Source organism: Branchiostoma belcheri, unplaced genomic scaffold (genome assembly GCF_001625305.1).
Source record: "Branchiostoma belcheri isolate BF01 breed outbred unplaced genomic scaffold, Haploidv18h27 scaffold12, whole genome shotgun sequence".
NCBI lineage: Eukaryota > Metazoa > Chordata > Leptocardii > Amphioxiformes > Branchiostomatidae > Branchiostoma > Branchiostoma belcheri.
In genome coordinates this window covers 2,692,113-2,709,241 of record NW_017802602.1, presented here as the reverse complement: position 1 = coordinate 2,709,241, position 17,129 = coordinate 2,692,113, and the positions used below count along the sequence as shown (strand labels likewise).

Sequence of the window (17,129 nt, the reverse complement as noted above, 5' to 3'; positions counted from 1 at the left end):
CCCCCCCCCCCCGTGTACACTATATGACATCCAGTAGATTTCTAGCGGGGACCAATCAGAGGGCTGTTTTATTGTGCCGTTCTTCTACAAACAGCCAGCAGAATTATGAAGATACTCGTTCTCAATACACATGCTGCAAACTGAAGTAATGGCAGTCCTACGAAAATTCTGTTTGTAATGTATAAGCGCTTTATGTCGACGTACAATGGGTGTGAAATACATGTTTTCGCCCATCGTGTGCCACCGGCTCGGTGGTAATTGGCTACTTTACAAGTGAAAGAACCGCGTCCGTGGGCCTTGATGAATTATTCAAATTATTCAGCAGCCCTCTGATTGGTCCCCGCTAGAAATTTACTGGATGTCATTCAGTGACGAGCCCCCCCCCCCCTTGCAGACCCTTAGTAACAACTGCAATGTGTAGTTAAACAGTGAAAGGCTATAAGTACATGAATAATTAATTTGATCACAAATTCCTTTACATTTAAATCTGCCAAGTGATTGGCAGGTATAGATAGGATAATTCTCATTAACAATGGCAATGTATTGCCTCGTTAACCTGTAAAATCCCTTGGGAAGACTGTTAATTGGTTCATTCGTAGCAACAAAAGAATGAATAGTCAAGGCCATTTAAGGTGGGTGTGGTCTAATGGAGTCTATTGAATATCCCAGAGTCATGACTAGTGCTGTGTACCGTTTACTGGACATGTTCCGGACTTGTAAAAATGTTTAGGTTCAAGTAAAAAAAAAACCCTAAAAACCTAAAAGTCAAGAACTGATTCCGGACTTATTAAAAAAAAAAAATTCACGTACCCCTTTTCATCCAAACAACCTAAAAGCTTCCATACATTGAAAAATCTGTGCAGCCAAATGTAGAAATATTGCCATCGGGCATCGTCAAGTGTCGGCCTCCATGTTATGTGGCTTCAGTTTGGCCCAGACAACTTTGCAAGGTAACCAACATATATTAACATGTAATTTTGTATATGCCATGGGTATTATATAGGTCCGGAACTGAACCTAACATTTTGAACTTGAATCCGGACCTGAACCTAAATATAGGTATAGGTATACAGCACTAGTCCTGGCCAATCATAATAATGGGTATTCAAATCATAATTGGTATCCAAAGTTTTGATACTATTAACATGTGGGCAAATACTGTGTATGCACATGAGCATACATGATACGTAGAAACTGTGTATGTAGAATTTTTCCTGCATGTAAAACGGCCTGGTTTGACAATTTTACTACCTAGTAAAAGTACATAAAGAATAGAACTATTTTGTACATGAGCATGCAATTCAGCCATCAGGCTGCAATATGCTTTTCTGAAATAAACCAATTATGAAAATTATAATTATGAATTATTAGAAGAACACTATTTTTGTCAAATTCTCCACCTACAATCCTGTAGTGATTGGGGGGGGTTTACAGTGATAGGTGCATTGAACCAGAATGCTCCAGGCAACAGTGTATGTAACAGAATGGTTATTGGAAGGTGAAGTTTTTCTATTGAAGTGGTAACAGGATAACATGTTATTGTGTTCCACAGCAACAAGACTATGTATCCTATAATCAATCATGTTGTTTAACAGACTTGGCAGGTGTAAGTAAAAGTGTAGATACCTGATACCCCATACACCCCACAACAAGTAAAAGTGCCCATACACCCCACAACAAGTAAAAGTGTTGGGTAAGGTACATGTATATAAATTTTTAAACTAAAGGCAACCAATACAACTTGGTGTGGCAGGGTAGCAAAACAAACAAGAGTTCCACGATCTCATACCTTCGCCAAATGATGTTAACCCTTGTGGTTGACAAATTATAAAATTTTAATCATTGATTTTGTAAATAAGAGCCCCATTTGCATGGATTATATCAGTTGATCATATTCTCCACCCAATAACAGCCTTATCTTAACAAAAATGCTATTATAGCACTTCCTCATAAATTATGCAAATGAGGTCATGATTTGAATAAATTATGTTTATCGATGCTCACCTTCACTTAACTTCCAAATGTGGTAAGTATGAAATTCCCAGCAGTTACAACTATGAAATTATAAAAAAATTCCATTTATTATGCAAATTAGGTCCTCATTTACATAATCTATATCCTCAGATGTTTTCTCTCGTTCTCACAAGTGATGTCACAAGTGTTTCATAGTTCTATTATCGAACAAAGCAGATTTATAGAATTTCCTCATTAATTATGCAAATTAGCTCCTGATTTGCATAATTGTCATCTGATCATGTCAAGCATCACTTCAACTACCTACATACCAAAAATCACGACAATCCGTCAACCGGTTCTTGAGTTATCCTCCTTCGAGAATTTTTCAACAAATGCTCCTGCAGTTCCAGAACAAGCCGCTAGGGAACCCAAACTCATGTCCCTTCTTCCCTATCCCAAGAGCTATCTGCCATCCAAAATTCGTGACCCTAGCATGTCCAGATCACGAGATATCAAAACCGGAAGTTCTGCTGCAGTACCTAGGAAAGCCACCAGGGGGCCCAAAATCTAATCATTTTTAGGTCTCATGAAGACCTACCTACCTACCAAGTTTCATTCCAATCCATCCACTGCTTCTCGAGTTATCTTGCTAAACCACACACACACACACACACATACCCACAGACAAACGCTACTGAAAACATAACCTTCTTGGCGAAGGTAATAACATTCAGGGCTCTCCCCAAGCAATGAAGCAAGGGTGCTCCCCCTCTCCCCAGAATCCTAGCACCTCTCCCAGATGTTCAAATTTAGGGTTTTCTCTTATTTCATGAAAATTTGCTGATTTTGCATTAACCGATTAGGGAGCACCTCTCTGCTAAGAATATCTGGGGAGAGCCCTGACATTGTAGATGATGAAATCTGTCTGATATTGACATTCATTGCCATTACTTTTGCACATGTGTATCATAAAGTTGATTGCATGGTTCATGTCCATATATTTTATTGTCATTGTACATTACCAGTTTGTGTATTTTTCATGGTCTCAAGAAATGTAGCCTGGGTTCCAGACCCATAGCACACTGGACACAAAATATCTCAGTGAGCCTGAGATACTTTGTGTCCAGTGTGCAATGGGTTTGGAACCCAGGCTAGAAGAAATGTTATATTTTGCTGATGTTAGTTCCTTCTCCTGTGTTCCAGCGGGTCAGTGGCTGGGGTTCTGTAGCAGGACCCTGTCCTGGATGTTTGGCTGTGAACCTGGGATCTCTGGGTAGGTTAACAAGTTACCTGATACTATCATGAAAGTTCATCTGTGTTGGTTGTTACATGTTTAAAGTTAAAACTTTTGGTCCAACACAAAAAATTCTCTCACCTAGAGCTTTCGACCAGTCACTCTGGTCTTCCTCAGTAGACTGACCCAGAAGCCACGTGGCAAGCCTCACTGGGTCAGTCTACTGAGGAAGACCAGAGTTTTAACTTTAAAACAGGTTACCTGACATTCCCTTTTTCTCCATGAGTTTGAAGGTTGATGGTATGCAATAGTGTGTGGGGAATATACACATATTTCCTATCCTATGGCTTGTGTTGCCTTCTTTTGCTCCATGCGATGTACCATTTTCACCAAACACTAATCACCTCTAGGCCTAGAAAAAAACCCGGCTGACTAAAGAAAAAAGAAAATCCCTACCTACCCTATTTTTTCAGGACAGGAAACAGGAAACACAACATTAAATTTCCTAGGCCTTAGCTCCTTTTCCTTCCCTCTCCTTGAACCCAAAACCCACCTTGTTCAATCAAAGCTGATGTGGCTGCCAAGTAGTCTAAAGATTTGATGAATGATTTGTGAGACACCAGATCACTATTTATTACACTGCAAATTTTATAATACTGAAAGGACCAAAATGTTGTTATCTATATCGTGCCTTCATCTTGAAAACATACTTCCTTCCAACCCACTCAACGCAAACGACGCCACATTATGTACTTTACTTCTTACAGGCAGCCCCTCCCTCCCATACCCTACAAACTGCCGTATCTTTGATATTGTGTTTAACTATATCCACCACTCTGGAAGATTTTACCAATCTCATTAATGTTGTTATGCTATAGATATTGGTGTGCCAGCCTCTTTCATTTTATGTTTATGTTATACTTTATGTCATCCTTATGTTAACATTTGTATCATGTTTTATGAGCAGCGGATTCACATAAGCACAACAAGTGCTTCCTATCCAATGCTCAAAAATCCATGTGAATAAAATAAAAAAAAATAAATGATTTGTTTTGATTCAAAAAGTTGATACATCCATGTATATCCCCCAGTAGTACCCAACACCCCAGTGCCACCACACCTACATGTACCGGGCTGCCCTTCCCAGAATCCCACACTCCACAATGATGATGATGATGTCATCTTTGTTGAAACTCCGACCACGGGTCCACCGCAACTGATTCAAGCAGGTAAGGCTCTTCACATTCTCAGGTGTCCTTGTGTTTGGGAAGAAAAATATGTAATCATTGCTAATATTGTGAAAGGAGATTAGTATAGAATCATTTTAATTTAACATGAAATATTCTAAGAATCTAATTCTCTGTCCTTTTCTTTGCTCCAAAGTCTAGTGATGCATACCGGTTCACTGGACTTGGATCCGGACTTGTAAGAATGTTTAGGTTCAAGTCCAAAAAAACCTAAAAGTCAAGAACCGAGTCCGGACTTATTACCATAAAAGACCATTTTACATACCCCTTTTCTTTCCAAACCACCTAAAACCTTCTGTAGATTGTAAAATCTTTGCTGCAAAACAAAGAAAACATTGCCACTGGGCATCGTCAAGTACCGGCCTCCATGTTATGTGGCCAAAGTTTCACCCAGACAGCATGCAATTTTGTATATGCCATGGGTTTAGGTCTGGACTTACAAGTCCAGAACTGAACCTAAAGCTCTGGACTTGAGTCCGGAGCTGAACCTAAAATTGGGTTTAGGTATGCAGCACTGCTCCAAACTTTAAGATTCTACCAGTTTTCACATAAGTTGGTATTTTGTTTTCAAGTGAGACAATCCAACTCAGTACACCCTTGTGGCCCTTATTAAATGGTAAGAATTGTTTGCTTGCGTCCATTTTTGACTTGGGCATGTTTAGAAATTAGATAGAAATTCAGTTTTTAAAACATTGAAAACGATATGTCAGCATCAGTGTAGGGAAAATGCTGCTTTGTGTTGAAAGTGACACACTGTGAGCGATAATACTGTTGGGGTGTATCTAATTGATTGCGGAAATATGTGGAAACTGTTTTCCTAGTGGTATAATGTTGAATCCCTGAGGACCATCAAGGTCTATGCATCACTTGAACAACATGCTGTTCTGATTTAACAGCTCTTTAATCAGTACTTGCATATGGTCTCATTCATGAGTTTTTTCCATACATTAGAAACCATGCATTAATGAGTGACTTACGAGACCGTGTTCCCTATGATCCTACATTAAATCAATTGATATCTTTCATGCTATGTTGAGCACACTTACTCTACGTCTCATAAAAAAATTGCCAACGACTTCTATACACACAATCCTGTTTTATGGGAATCACAAACTGCACTTAGCAGCTGTCCGCAAGAGGCCCTCCCGCGCTGCAAACCTACGACCGCACAACTCACAACAATGGACTGTGCACGTCCGACCTAGCGCGCGGCTGCCGACAATTACGTCCTAATTTCATCAGTTACAAACAAGCTTTCACCGCTTTGACGTTTTACATCAGTTGGGATGGCTAAAGGAAAAATTCTCACCAATAAAAACACGCGTTCATACAGCCGTTTAGTTTTTGACTTGGTACTCTTTTAGGGGGTACACTCGGAGTAATACATGAATGAGACCATATAGGAACCTTCATCCTATGCTGTAGCCTCTGGCTAAGCATGATAGAATACGTTTTGTTATTATTATGGTTATTATAATGGTAATGTGAGTGCGTGGGACTAGGTCTTTATGTGCTGTGTTTTCGCCTGAGGACATGTGTGTTTCATGTTATTGTGATGCATTTCTTCCTTTTTAATAAGGTGTGTTCCCTTCCGCATTCTCAGTAAGCCGTACCCTCTTAATTATGGCTTGATACAGTACAAAGGCAGTGCAGTACTTTAGCCTAAGGCAGGAGGAAATTGGTGCATAGTAAATAGGAAAGGTAATAGGTGTGCCGTCAGTTCTACAGCTGTCGTCCTATGAGGGCCTGCAAGGGGGGTCCCGACAACGCTCTACGCTGAATTCGGAAACCTCTCGATTATGCTTTACGATAAATTCCAAGTGGCCACAACGCATTACGTAGAATTGAAACGCCGAATACGCTCTACGCAAAAGGGCTTGCGGGCCCCCTGAGATGTTGTAAAATTTTCTAGTATTTGAATGGATGCAGGTTTCAACACCTAATAGCCTGGGTGCCAGACTGTTGCCAGGGCCAGTACACACACACGTAGCCTGGGTACCAGACCCTACAGCGAGTAAGTGATAATTCCTTCGGCCAGAGAAGCCATATGCAGTTGGCACCCTGGCTCTAATTATCTCCTTGCTGGAGTAAAAGATAAAGGGTTTGTGCGGATACTCTTGTAGCCAATAGTCATTAGGGTCATTAAAATTAGGCCACAGCAAGTAATTTTTATGGATGACATCAGCGCGCGCATTAATTTTCGCTTGATTTGGAAAAAAAAAGAAGAAATTTTGTTGCCTTCAGACAGTGGTCACCATACCGAAAATGGGCAAAGATGTCTGTTGCCATGCCGAAACATACATGTAGATGGCAGATAACTACATGTATGAAGAGAGACAAGAGAAGGCTCTGATTTAATGTTTCGTTTCTTACTTTGATCCAGTGATATGTGATGTTGGCTGTGTGTATGTGATGTTCCCACTGAATCAGAACCAGATCCATGTAGGAACCTTGTTTTTTTCGGCCCGCCTTGTTTTTTTTCGCCCGCTCGCATTAGATTTGGAGTCTGCGGAGGATGTCATCCATAAAATTTACTTGTTATGGCCTTAAGGCAAATACAATTATGCACATCCAGTGTATAACAGCTACAGAATAGTTTCAAACGAGAATTCAAATCACAGCCGTGAAAACCTCCATTTCTCTTGTACCTTGAAATAAAACCACCCTAAAGGTAAATGAATTGCCAGTATGTATCTGGAATGGGTTTCTGTAGTCTCCACCAGACTCCTTTGCAGGCTGAATAAATAGTTGAAATCGGCTAAGGGGAACTTCATTGGTCAGAGGAGTTGTCCGGCAGGCAAGCTGGACCCTCTATAGCCGGCCAACTCCTCTGGCCAATGATGTTCCCCTTAGCCAATTTCTACTATTTATTCAGCCTGCAAAGGAGTCTGGTGGAGACTAGGGTTTTTGTACATTTACCAAAGACCCCTTTGCTTCCTCCACATGTGGTAGGGTTTTACTCTAGGACCAGAAATCTCTGGGGATATGTTTCTCTTGTTTATGGGTCACTTGAAATGCACAGAGGGTCCACTCTCTACTGTAAGTTATGAAATTGTAGCCTGTGTGATTGTCCCCTCACAGGAGACCATTTTTGTTTTTTGCTGTTGTACTAACTAACTACTGAAATCAGTATTCACTCCATTGTATGTCTTGTATATGCAGACATTATATACTGTTATTGTAAGGATATGAACAGCTTGAAGTAATTAAAAACTTGGCAGTAAATTCAGATGACCTACAGTAACTGTAATTTGAGAAGATAGACCAATGAGCTTACCAGATGGAAAATGTTAAGGTGGCAGAATGAAGAATGAAGTTTTCAATTTGAGATTAGACAATGATTCACATCACAAGAGTTACCAATTTTAGTCCTTGTTAATGTTTTCAGTAGTTATTCTACATCAACAATATCCCAATTGTTATTTTAGAGGCTTGTATTTTTTTAAGGATAGGAACAAATGTGTTCCTGATTAGCGACCTACTTTAACTTTGCCTAATTCAAACCAGATAGAGCTGCCTGTTTGGTAAGCTCTGAACCCCCAGAGAGCTAAAAAAAAACCTTTGGAGCTCAAAGCTGAAGTAGTGGCAAGGATAACACCTAAGAGGGCCTGCAAGGGGGGGTAGTGATTACGAATTACGCAAAATTTTTGCCGCCTATTACGAATTACGTTAAAGTTTCAGAGCTGATTACGACTTTACGATTTGCGGCTTATGTCCAATTACGAATTACGTTGATTTTTGCGGAGGCTGCCTACGAATTACGACGTCTAAAACGGCCTGATTACGCCTTACGAAAAAGGGCTTGCAGGCCCTCACCTAAGGTAGTTTATCTTGTATATTGACAGACAGCACACATGCATACTTCAGTAGTGCAGTCCTCCAGAAGGATTGGATTCACACAAGGGCAACCATAGAACTCCCAAGGTCAAGAGAGGATGTTCTGTCCTGTCTGACCTTTGACAAGCCTTGACCTTCTGCTTGACCTTCTAAAAGGAATTTCCTATACCCTAGGGCCATACCATATGACTGAACTGAAGGCTGTTGAATGATTGAACTTACAGCTTCAGGCTTGGTAGATTTTCCAGGGTAACATGAGGGTAATACCCCCCCCCCCAGGAAAATCATCACCCCCAGAGGAACAGCATTGACAAGTGCATAAGACATCAGCCTCATTAGGCTGCAAGGCATTGTGGGTAGCCGACAGCTGTGGAATGAACACAGTAGCTCTTGTGTCTGGGTGGGATTTTGGCGTGGAAGGAAGGAAGGAAGGAAGAAACGTGTCTGTGTAAGGAACGGTTTCTCTACGTCTTCTAGGATGATGGACTCACTGTCTACATCGCGGAGCTTATAGGTTAGAGTCTAAATGTTTCTCAGGAAGTCCTGGCAGTGTAAACATTTGTGTAAGGGGGCCTTGAGTGCTGTGCAAGGGAAAGGGGTTGGTGTTGACAGTCTCCATGCCTGTTGAATGTAGCCTCCATAGCATGCCAGAAACTGGGGGTTTTGGGGGATCTTCAGGGTCCTTTGGGAGCTTTTATGTGCTATTTTCTGATTGCATATAGACGACATAGCCGGCCCGGTTGAATTTCCCACGTTAGAACTGGGCTAATCAGAAAACAGCCGAAGACCACCAAACCCCCAGTTCTATAAGCCTGCTACACAGGCTATGTTGGATGGAAATTTTGGCATCTTTCAACGGCCTTTGTTGAGAGGGAGAAGGTATATTCAAGTGTGTCCATGTCAATATTAGAGTTGTATTTATTTGCATCCAATCATCATTGAGATTTAAATATTTCTACACTTAAAATATACAGTGTGGATTTCCATACTTTCCAGTACATGTTTGCCTCTCAAAATGTGGGAAATAGCATTTCAGCATGGCAGGAATCCAACATTTTTTCCAGAGGAACATGCCTTTTGACAGCCCCTAGATTTTTGTGTTTATTCCAAGCTGATGAAAGACCTCTTCACTTGCCATCTTCAGTTGTGTCTGGCAGGAATGCCTTTTGTAATGTAAAGCCCAAAACAGTACTGGTGTCCCAGACAAACATTGCTGTGTGCAGGGAGCCACAGTCTGGCTTGTACATGTATGTCTCGCTACTGGTCCAGGGTCCAGGATTGGTGATAGAATACTAAGTATTGTCGGTTTTCTCTTGCTATCATTGTATCATTGGTTGTGTTACTTACTGCAGTTTCAAACTCAAAGAATTAACTTGCCGACAGAATTTTAAATTTTGCTTTTGGCAATCTCCAAATTGACTTCATGCCAGCATTGCTCTACAGGCTAGACATTAATTAACCATTACAACCGTAAAACAGCTACATATCACTTATCAACGTACTCTAACTGTTTAAGTTGAAACAACACTCTCACAATGTATATAGACATTCATGGACAGAAATAGATTTTTATTTGAACCAGGCTATCTATTCATGACCTGTAGGCTGCTTTTCATTAAGGTCATGAGAGAAGAGGTAAGGGTCAGACAAGATATATAAAAAAAGATACAGTTTGAAGTACTGATAAGTCCTAGATGTATTTCGTAAAATGTAAACTTTCTACCTTTATGTCCAAATCTGTATTAGTCTAGTGCATAAGTGATGTTGTGAATATGCTGAGCAATACATTTTTATTGTGTGTATATTAGTAAATTGTAAAAGCTGCTTAATTCAGCCTCTAGGCTGTAAAAAAGCTTTCAATTTGCTGTATTATGTATGTCTTTGCAAGAATAAACCTTGACTTACTTGACTTATGCCGAGTCCTGGTGTCCCTGGCTTTGAGTAAAAAAAAAAGAAAGAATAAACCAGTCATATATAACCCTCTTTGCTATTTTTTTTTAAACCCAGGTAATGCTCAGGTCAGAACAATGTCTTCAGACGAGGATGACCTTCAGGTGACCTATGTGTCCCTCCCGGAGACGGCACACTACCCCCATGCCAGGGGAGACTGCAAGATCCACACCTTCAAGTGAGTTCCTTGTCTAGTACTAGTTCCGCCGCTCAGAACCTTTCAGCGTGCCACTAGGTTCTCTTCCAGTTCTCATCAATACACCGTTAACATACCTGTCTCCAAGTCATTTTACAACAACAGCTTCTTTCCCCGGACTGCAAAATTATGGAACCCTCTTCCAAACAGATTTTTTCCGTCCGACTACAATCCACAAAGCTTCAAAACAAAGGTCCATCGCCATCTCCTGACATAACTACATTATACTCTAGCTCTATGCCTAGAAGTGGCCAAAAATAATTGGCCTTGCATTGAGCGACACCGTTAAAAAAAAAAAGTAGTAGTAGAGCAGTAGCGAAGCTGCATTGCACAAGTATAGTTCAGGGTTCTCACCAGGATTTTTTCACAGCATAGGGGTCAGGTACAGAAGGGAATATTTTGCGGTGCAATCACACATTGAGCAAAAAAAATTTAAAACTCAAACCGAGGTGCAAGTAGACATCAGGAATACCTGCACAGCTCCAATTCTACCTACACTAACCTGCATATACCCAGTACATGGACCAGTGCAGGTAGACATCAGGAACACCTGCACAGCCCCGATTTTACATGTACTAATGTGCATATACCCAATAAATGGACCAGTGCAGGTTAAGTGCTGGTAGACATCAGAAATACCTGCACAGCCCCAATTTTACCTGTACAACCCTGCATATGCCCAGTACACTGCATATCATTAAGGTATATCAACCCTCACTGCTTTACAATTACAGACAAATTGGAATTCAAAAGCTTGGGAAGTCGTGGGGATACGGCAAATGGAAGTCTCTTCAGAACAGGTGACGACTGGAGAGTGGATATTTTGTGTGGGGTTGCTGGTGGTGATCTCTTGTTAACCCTTGGTCCTCCCTACATTACTTGGTTGCTGTGGCTTATCGAGGGCTGCTCCAAAATGTTTCCGTTTTAATAGGAAAGGCGAATAAATTTCTGAAAAGGATCTGTTTAATTTGAAGTCATGGTGTTACCTTAATTTCTTCAGCAGAAGATGACACCATCGACCTTTTTAGGGATACCGTGCACAATACGCAACAGTTCAACGTTTGCCATATCTATGCCCCTTAGACTTAGAGTGCACACACTATTGGTGAAAATGTCTATTGAGTTACCTTTTCCGTTAAATAAGAATTTAACGTAACACCATGAGTACAAACTTGATGAAGTTTATCTGGAAAGTCTGCCTTCCTGTTTGAAATAGTTTGGACCAGCCCAGCAGTTTTTTTTGTTTGTGACCTCTGTCTGTGTTTCAGGTGCTTGTCTGGGTTTTGCTGTGTTACTGTATTTCAAGTCTTTTTGTCTGATTATGTTATTGTGCTCAGTGACTGACTGGGGTAATTCTAGTAGCACGTCGGCAGAACGTACTGCACCTGCGCGAAACCCGTAATGTTTTGTGCATAGCACTTCGGCAGAACTTCTTTGAAAAGCTGTACAAACTTCATTTCTCAATTTTCGGACTACAAATATATCGAAACTACTATTTTAGACATATAGTTTTCATATCTATATCCATTTTACCTATTTATGGAGGTGACATAAACACTTTTAAGGTCGTATTCGCATATTCAAGGATGTCTATAGTTTTCAAATGTTGTGTCTGAAATTTGTGAAAAGATATCATCTGCAACGAGCAACGTTGACCAAACATCCAAAGAAAACTGAAAAATCAGGGTTTCACACAGGTGCAGTATGTTCTGCCAATGTGCTGATTCTAGCAGTTCTTGTCAAGGACACTCGAGGTCAAAATGTCCAGCTTCTTTCATGCAGAAACATTGGTACAAGTGTGTGACTTTAAGTACATGTATTAGTGGTCATTGTCAGTTACAAACATCTGAGCCACTATCAGCCTCACACATTCTTGAGCTGGGTTTGGTGTTGACCTGTGACCTGGACGACCTGTGTTGACCTGTGACCTAAAAGTGTCTGTGTGTGTTTCCTCCAGGGAGGTTGACCTGACAACCATAGGGCCAGTGGAGAACAACGCCACATTCTGTGAGAAGTGTTACTGCTTCATGTGTGATGTGCCAGCTAGTCAGGTGAGAAAAATGTTTTTTTTCCACCTCCACAAGTCAAATTATAACATCAAGTTTTAGTTAAGGTGGCGAAACAAAAAAATGGATGAGGATGACACTAACATTCACGTAATTTAGTATGATGATTTACTACACATTTACATCATAATTTCATCCTTGAAGCATTTGAAATAGCCCCAAAACAAGCCATGCGTGGTTTCCCATTAGTTTAGTATTATAGGATACTAGAACCAAAACCATCAGCAACATGGCGTTTTTGCTGTACAGGATAGGATTGATTCAACTTGCTACATTAAAAGAAAAAAAACAGAAAATTGATATTAAAAGACCAGTTTTGCCACCCTGAAATTGCATCGGATGCCTTTAAAAATATTTAGAAAATTCCTTTATTAGAATTTGAGAGTTGCTCTGAGGTGCCTGTAAATTTTTCTGCAGTGTCAGCAGTGGACGGACCCAACAGGTGCCCATTGCAATGCCTACAAGTGCCCGGCCTGGATGGCACAACAGACATCCAAACCCAGCCCTCTGCTGTCCAGACTCACTGTAGAGCTCATCACTCAAGAAGTCCGAGATGCAGGTAGAGCAATCCTTCTTTTCTTTCCTTTTCACCTCTGAAAATCTTTCATAAAAGGATAATGATAGGTATTCCTTGAATGTGATTTTACTTAGAATCTAAAAACTTTGCTGTACTTCACGAGTGTTTTTATACTTAAGGCCTCAGAAAAAAAATGTTTTGTTTCCTCTTACCCGACCGACCCTAGAAAAACCTACCGACCCTAGACTTTTTTTGGGGTGAACCCCTGCAAGGGTCATAAATTTTTTAAATTTTTCGAGCTGATCAACCTTTTCCAGCTCCATGATCTGACACCTGAGCGATAAAACATTGTACAATTGTTTTTTTTTACATTGAAAATAAAAGTGTCCTCATGCAAGTTTTACTTTGTTTACTGTATCGTATAAGTTGGATCCCTACATGTATATAGATATCACTGAAGTGTACAAAAATTAAGATAATCTCTACCTACTGAGCCTAATTTTTTAAGGACTGAAACAGGAAACACTTCTTTTAACTAGGCCTAAGGGATGTGCTGTAGACAGAAGTACAGGAAGTGGCATCGCTAACGGATTATTCCATTGTTTGTTCCAGTGAGGAGAACAGATGAGCTGGTGAAGGGTATCCAGGAGGAGTACGTGACCTTCAGGAAAGGCAAGGCCTGCCTGTGCACATGTCATCAACTGGTCCCTGGATCCTACTCGTGTGACGTCTGCAACCCACACCACATAGTCGAGCAGTACGAGTGAGTTGTTCCAACTTCTTAATCCTAATCTGAATCCAATTTTTACGTCAATTTCCGTCGAGGGTTTGACGTGCTTGCATCATCTTTTTTTGGAGCAATTCTTGTTTTAATAAAGGCATCCAATGCAATTTCTGGGCGACATAACTGGATTTTCATGCCATATCACTGACGGAAAATGGTTGCGTGTTTTGTAGTACAGGCTGGTTCTAGCTTGTGGGGTGTGGGTACCCCAAAAAATAATCTCCAAGCAGATCTTTCCTTGGCCACAAAAGACAGTATCGTATTGGCAAGTCAGTATCCATTCCAGACATTATCCATTGGCCACCCTTCAGTGGCTAATGAACACTCTTCTGGTCCGTGGATACTGCCTTGCCACCGATGATCTGCTTGGAGATTACCAAAAAAAAAGAGACACCTCATGTAGCTTGTTTTGGGGGCTATTTCGAACACTTCAAGTACAAATTGATGATGGAAATGTGAGTTAGTAAGTTACCAAAGTTTTTCATCTTTCAAAACTTGCAGCTAGTCAGAGTAAAGAGACTCTTTTTACACAACCAAGTCTTTTATTCAGCCGACGTTTCGGTGACCGTCTGTCACCTTCCTCGGGGCAATTCTGACTGGTTCACCCTGCACTGCAGCACAGGCGTCGCTGCTACAGATGTATTCCCAAATGTACAATATTTACATATCTACACACATACATGATTGGATTATAGGGAAACGTCGGATGAATAAAAGACTTGGTTGTGTAAAAAGAGTCTCGTTGCTCAGTGTCTTACTAACCTGATGAAACTATTCATGGTTGCAGCTACTCGGTTGTGAAGCAGAAGCTCCTCGTGGCTGTGCAGGAGGCCAGAGGTCAGAGCCAGGCTGGGAGGGGCGATGCCGGCATGGTGATTCTGGACTCTCTCATCCACGTACTGGTACTGGAGAAGTCTCCTCCCAACACCAGGCCTAAGTGAGTATCTCTTCTAGCATGAAAGTGTATCTTTTTTTTTTTTTAACCGAATTTAATGTCATTTTTCCCCAACTAGGCTAGTGTAGGGGTTAGACGTGCTTGCACCAGGTACAAGTCTTTTTGAAGCAGGATTTTTACGGCTGGATGCTCTTCCTAACACCAACCCAAACCCTAGTAGGGCCTAGGATCCCTCTAACTGAGGGGGGAAATGTGTGTTAAGTGCCTTTCCCAAGGGCACAACGTCTGGGTGCATGTCCGGACATGTCTGGGTCCAACCCTGGGGATTGAACCTGGGTCTTCTTGCTTGACAGTCAGACGCTCTATCCACTACACCACACAGACGCCACATCTGAGTTGGTTAAATACATGAAGAAAATTAAACTGTTCTCCAACTCAAAACGAAATTAACTCACCAGAAATTTTCAACTGAATCGCTCAGTCTTCATCAGCTTTATGACCCAAGTGCACGTCACACATGGCTAGAAGTCATTTTTGTCCACAGCACTTGGGTCATAAAGCTGATGAAGACTGAGCGATTCATTTGAAAATTTTTGGTGTGTTAATTTCTTTTTGAGTTGGAGGAACAGTTTAATTTTCATGAGTCTGTCTACATTTGTTACAGAGTGACTGATACAATGCTATATTGAAGCAAGTTTGAAGTGTAATTTCCAACACAGGAAATTGGACTTACGTAAATGTTTGACTGTACAACTCCAGTCTTTGACAAGGAATGAGCAATCCACTAGTACTGCTTCTGTCACGTTGTGTTATGTAGATGACAGGGCTGACTCAATGAGTAGACTTTCTGAAGCCTGTGATCCACTGTTATATGTATATTTACACTGACATTGATATACAATGTACATGTATGTACTTCTCATAAAGATGTGTTAAAAATAACCTATAAAAACAACGATCATTGTTACATTACTTATATATCTATGGAAATGATATCACCATCTAATGATACATCTAAGATAAACGTTGTTTTGGTTTCTATGAAGTGAAAAAATAAAACAACTGCTTGATGTTCTACTAGTAATATTTCTCTTTTCTTGACAGTCGAAATGTGGGGTACAAAGTGTGGGAAACCAAGTTTTACCAGTCAAGGAACGAGATCATGAAAGAGTAAGTACAGGGATAAAGACATTATTTATTAGAATTCATTAGAAGTAGTTTGTTTTGAATAATATTTAAGTCAAGTTTTTAGTTGTAATGTGTACTTTGAATGTTCAAATTACCAGTATATTAGGACTAATTCATCAAGCTTAGACAAGTTTTAGTCTTAAACTTAGCTAAGTGCACACATGACAATTTTGTCATCTCTGCATGACTTTTGACTTGTTGAATTTTAGAAACTATGCTCTGTAAGAAACAGAAAAATGGTTTATTGGTATGTTTTTTTTTTCTTTGTAGAATTGACGAGCTGTTGATGGATATCTTCGTGCTTGTCAAGACAACCCCAGCGCTACGGAAAGCAGTCATCGACAACCTCACTGAAATGCTCAACAGGGAGGGAGTACGGCATCCTTGGTATGGCTGTTGGTTTATAGTTATAGTACAACATTTATGAAATGAGACTTCTTCTTTAATTATTAAGGATGTGTCAGGAATTACATCTAATAGATCTACTCTATTGAGCCTGTTTTAGCCATTGTCCTCTTAGTAGGATAAGAAGAATAAATGTATAGAAGAGTACACATATACTTTAAAAGTGAGTATTGTAAGGCTTGTAATATTTAGATTATGTAGGAATTTTATTGCTTTTAGATTAGTATATAGTAGAGGGGATTCATTCCTCAAGCTGACATCTCGCACATGCAGTCGTCCCTCAGTAAGACATCCGGAGTTCCAGTCCAGAACTTTTATTCAGCCTGTTGCTTTTAGTTTACTTTAAGTTGTAATTCATACCACATTCAACCAATGAAGGCTACTGTACATGTATGATGTGTCTTGCAATCAATGATGTAAAAGAAACCATTCACTCACTCACTCACTCACTCACTCACTCACTCGTTCATTCATTCATTCACTCATTCATCCATTCACTCATTCATTCATTCATTCATTCAATCTTCTTCTTCAGGGCACTTTCGATAAGGCAGTGGGAGGACCGCCTCCTGTCCCTGGTGCTGACCGGGTCGAACCTGACCGGCCGGAAGGGGACCGACGTCCTCCTGGAGCCCTGCATGGTGATCCGGCGCCGCGTGGAGCGGCTGAAACACGACGGGAACTACCGGCAGGCCGTGCGCTACCTGAAGTGCGTGAACATCCCATTACACAACTCTGCCGGCGGCACGTCGGTGACCCAGGAGAGGGCGGACTTCCTGCAGTTGCAGCACCAAGTGCCTCTGCTGTATGTGAGGTGCGGGTCTTTTTTTTTTTTTGAACGATTTTATTCTTCA

At 40.8% G+C, this 17,129-nt stretch overlaps 1 protein-coding gene across 1 annotated transcript in view; it reads left to right on the top strand.

Annotated features, from left to right (window-relative positions):
- LOC109462669 overlaps positions 1-17,129 on the top strand; it is a 38,991-nt gene that overhangs the window by 5,402 nt on the left and 16,460 nt on the right. The window contains exons 3-12 of the mRNA XM_019759229.1: positions 3,160-3,229; positions 4,282-4,419; positions 10,282-10,402; positions 12,378-12,471; positions 12,904-13,045; positions 13,616-13,766; positions 14,575-14,724; positions 15,787-15,852; positions 16,141-16,257; positions 16,811-17,089. Of these exons, the coding sequence (XP_019614788.1) occupies positions 3,160-3,229; positions 4,282-4,419; positions 10,282-10,402; positions 12,378-12,471; positions 12,904-13,045; positions 13,616-13,766; positions 14,575-14,724; positions 15,787-15,852; positions 16,141-16,257; positions 16,811-17,089 (1,328 nt within the window). The remainder of the gene's footprint in view (positions 1-3,159; positions 3,230-4,281; positions 4,420-10,281; positions 10,403-12,377; positions 12,472-12,903; positions 13,046-13,615; positions 13,767-14,574; positions 14,725-15,786; positions 15,853-16,140; positions 16,258-16,810; positions 17,090-17,129) is intronic.